This window comes from Neophocaena asiaeorientalis, unplaced genomic scaffold (assembly GCF_003031525.2).
Source record: "Neophocaena asiaeorientalis asiaeorientalis breed wild unplaced genomic scaffold, Neophocaena_asiaeorientalis_V1.1 scaffold86, whole genome shotgun sequence".
Classification (NCBI taxonomy): domain Eukaryota; kingdom Metazoa; phylum Chordata; class Mammalia; order Artiodactyla; family Phocoenidae; genus Neophocaena; species Neophocaena asiaeorientalis.
Window position 1 is genome coordinate 5,516,706 of NW_020175039.1, and position 3,230 is coordinate 5,519,935.

At 60.3% G+C, this 3,230-nt stretch overlaps 1 protein-coding gene across 1 annotated transcript in view; it reads right to left on the reverse strand.

Annotated features, from left to right (window-relative positions):
* Positions 1 to 2,481, reverse strand: part of WNT10A (Wnt family member 10A) — an 11,429-nt gene extending 8,948 nt beyond the window's left edge. Inside the window, exons 1-2 of the mRNA XM_024763286.1 lie at positions 2,369 to 2,481; positions 1,048 to 1,310 (exon numbers count right to left, since the gene is read on the reverse strand). Coding sequence (XP_024619054.1) covers positions 1,048 to 1,310; positions 2,369 to 2,481 — 376 coding nt within the window. The remainder of the gene's footprint in view (positions 1 to 1,047; positions 1,311 to 2,368) is intronic.
* Between the last annotated feature and the right edge of the window lie 749 nt (positions 2,482 to 3,230).

Sequence of the window (3,230 nt, forward strand, 5' to 3'; positions counted from 1 at the left end):
GGATGGGTCCTGGTGGAAAGGGAAAGGCCCCTGACTCTGATTTCTTTCTGAAGTTTGGGTACATTAGAGTCTGACTCTCCCAGAAGCCTCTGGGCCCCAAGGCCACAGGGTACAGGGGTACCCCTCCTCCTCTACTGTCACCTGAGAATTGTACAAGTCGCAAGGAGCCAGGTCCCCACACTGTCCCACTCAAGCAGCTGAGGGGAGAGAGAGATACCCAGCTAGGCCCATCCAGGAGACAGGACCCCCATCTTTCCCAAAAGACCTGAGTCAAAGTCTAAGATACCAGGGCAGGAGGTGGGTGTGAGTGGAAATGAGTGACAAAACCTTCTGTCACCTCCAGCCCAAGCCACTCAAGGGATTGTGAGGGTAGACCCTGGGTCACCCAGAAGTCCAGGGAGGGGGACAGATAGTGGGCTACAGCTTCTCTGAGCTGTGAGGGGAAGAGGAATTAGCAGGGCCGTCAGGCCTGCTGGGCAGGAGGCAGGCACACACCCAGTGCCTCTGATTTAGAGAGGATTTTCAGGGGTGGCAAGGATGACACAGAGGCTGGTGGTGTAACCCCACTGGGAAGAGCTTCTGCAGGAGTACAGTTTTACCTGCCCAGGCTTCCCTCAACTACACCATTTAGCAAAGTCCCTGACCCCTCTTCACGTTGATTCTGGGTACTTTATCACAGGCTTCCATTCTACATGGTGTTTACTAGGTAGAGGGTAAACTGAGGCAGGCAACAGATACGGATATTTCCTGGGCCTGAGATATGCAGCGTCAGTCTCAGGGCAGATAACCCAGGAGTTCAATTCTCAGGCATGAAACCTGCTGCCCTCATCCCACACAGCCCAGCCTGGGAGCCACATCTACCCCATTAGTCTGACCCTCATGGACTTTCCCAGAGCAGAAAGAGGCAGGAGAGCAGCACAGCTGGCAGATGAGTACCTGGGGAGGTTGCCGGCTTGAGGGAGTGGGTTAGGGGACGGCTGGCAGATAGGTTCTGGAGTGGAAGTGCTGAGTGGGGTGGGCACAAGGTCAAGGGTGAAGGGCAGCTACCTCTGCTGAAGATGGGACTCTCATAGGAGATCTTGTTTCGAGTCTCAAGACTAGAGCAGTTCCAGCGCTGGTCCCGGAACTGGTGCTGGCACTCATGGATGGCGATCTGGATGCCCTGGATGGCCGAGGCGGCCACGTCAGGGTGGCGCACACACACCTCCATCTGCCGCTTGCTTAGGCCTGGCAATGTCAGGCACACTGTGTTAGCGTTGAGCACGGGCTCCTGGGGGAGGCGGAGGCCCAGAATATCATTGGGTGAAGACCTGCAGGCATGTGGGGTGGGGGTGGGGGTGGGTGAGTGTTTTCGGGGGCTGGGAGGGCCCCACCTAACTATACACACTCTGTCCCAAAGGCCATAATTCCTCTGTTCCCACCCCTGCTTTTGAAGGTTGAGCCCATCAGTATACCCCTAAACATTCTCCTTTCCTCGACCTTCTCACCAACATCCCCTCCAACACAACCCACCTAGCTGCACACCCACACAGATTACGTGCAAATGCACACACGTCCGGTATGCCTGCGCACACAGTATTTCATAAGTACCTCCCCAGGCATAGATGCTCTCACAGGTAGTGTTCTCCGGGAGACCACTCCCAAACAGCATGTTTCAGACAGTCACATTCGTGCAGGCACACTTCTGCACACAATGAGGTGGACACACAGACGCAGGAACACTTACCCACATGCACACTTCATCAGACATAGTTATACACATAGACACAGACACTCACAAGTACACACACGTTCATCTTAACATACATTGATCCATGAGCCCTCACATTCACACACATGTGCACACACAGACTGCTGTTTACAACACAGCTTGCTGGGCTCACTCGATCACAGACGGACGAACAGACACACGTACACACACACACACACACACATACTGAGAACCCTTCTAGCTGCAATCTCTCACTGACCCCACCCGGGCTACCCTCATTTGGCCCCCAACCCCTGTCCCCACTTGGGGGCGGTCTGCAAGGTGGAGCAGGGTGGTTTGAGTTTTACTCCTGGGGTGGGGGTGCCTTCCCCCAGCACGGCAGGGACTCCAGGTTGGCACTTGCTTCCCCCTAAACACACACCTCCCCTTCTAGCAGCCATCACTCTCCTGGGCACTGCCCTGTCTCCCTGGACTGCCCTTATTCTGTCACCAGTTCAACCCTCTCCTGTGAGAGTACTCTTTCATTGGTCACCAGCACTTTCCCGCGACACCGTCCCTCCCTCCTTCCAGGGTCCCCTGCCCCAGCAGAAGCTCAGACGCCCCTGTGGCTGAGGGTCCCAGCTCTCCAGGAGGGCGGGGCGTAAGGTGAGGGCTCACCTGGGCAAGGCGGCAGCCAGCAGCAGTAGGAAGAAGAGGAGCGCGCAGAGCGCGGGCCGCGGCTGGGGCCGAGGTCGGAGCCGCAGCCAGGGGCAAGGGTGGGTGCTGCCCATCGCGCGCGGGCCGTGATGGGCCAGGAATGGGGGGCTCACAGCCCGGTGGGACCGGCGAGCCAGGGGCGACGGTGCATGATCCGCGGGGGTCGGGGCGGCTGCGACACACAGCTCCAACTCGGGTCACGGCTCCGGGAGCAGACGGTGCCCGCCTCCCTGCTCCATGGGGCAGCGCCCCCGGGCACCGCCCTCGGGGGGGTGGGGGCGGGCGGGCTCACCGGGCACCTCCTGGCACAGGGGTTCAGGGAATTTCCCGAGGGCCCCCTGAAACAACTCCCGGTGCCTCTCGAGGGTAAGGGGGGCCCGGAGGTGCTGCGGGCGAGGGACGAGAGGCTGGGGTGCCGGGAAGCCCCCCCAGCACAGGGCAGTGAGCAGACGTCATGACGACGGGGCGAGGGGGGGCGGGTAGAGGCGTGTACTCGTCCCGAGGCCACTGTGTCGGCTCAGGATTCGGGGCGGGAGCGGCGGTGGGGAGGTGGGGGCGAGGAGAGGTGTTGGGGTCTGTGCGATCAGGCACGGGGCGGTGCCAGTGAGCCGGCTCGCCGGTTTGTGTGGGAAGGTGCGTGTTACTGCGAGGTGTGTGCGCCTGGCTGAGCCGCAGGTGCTGGGGAGCCATTCCCCCCCAGTATACACACCTGCAGGGGCTGGGGGGGAGGGGCTGGCCCTCTGCTCGCCTCCCCCACCTCAGGAGGGACTTCCCAGGCCTGGCTGCCGAGGCAGGTGTGGGATCCTGCAAAGGGGGTTGGCAG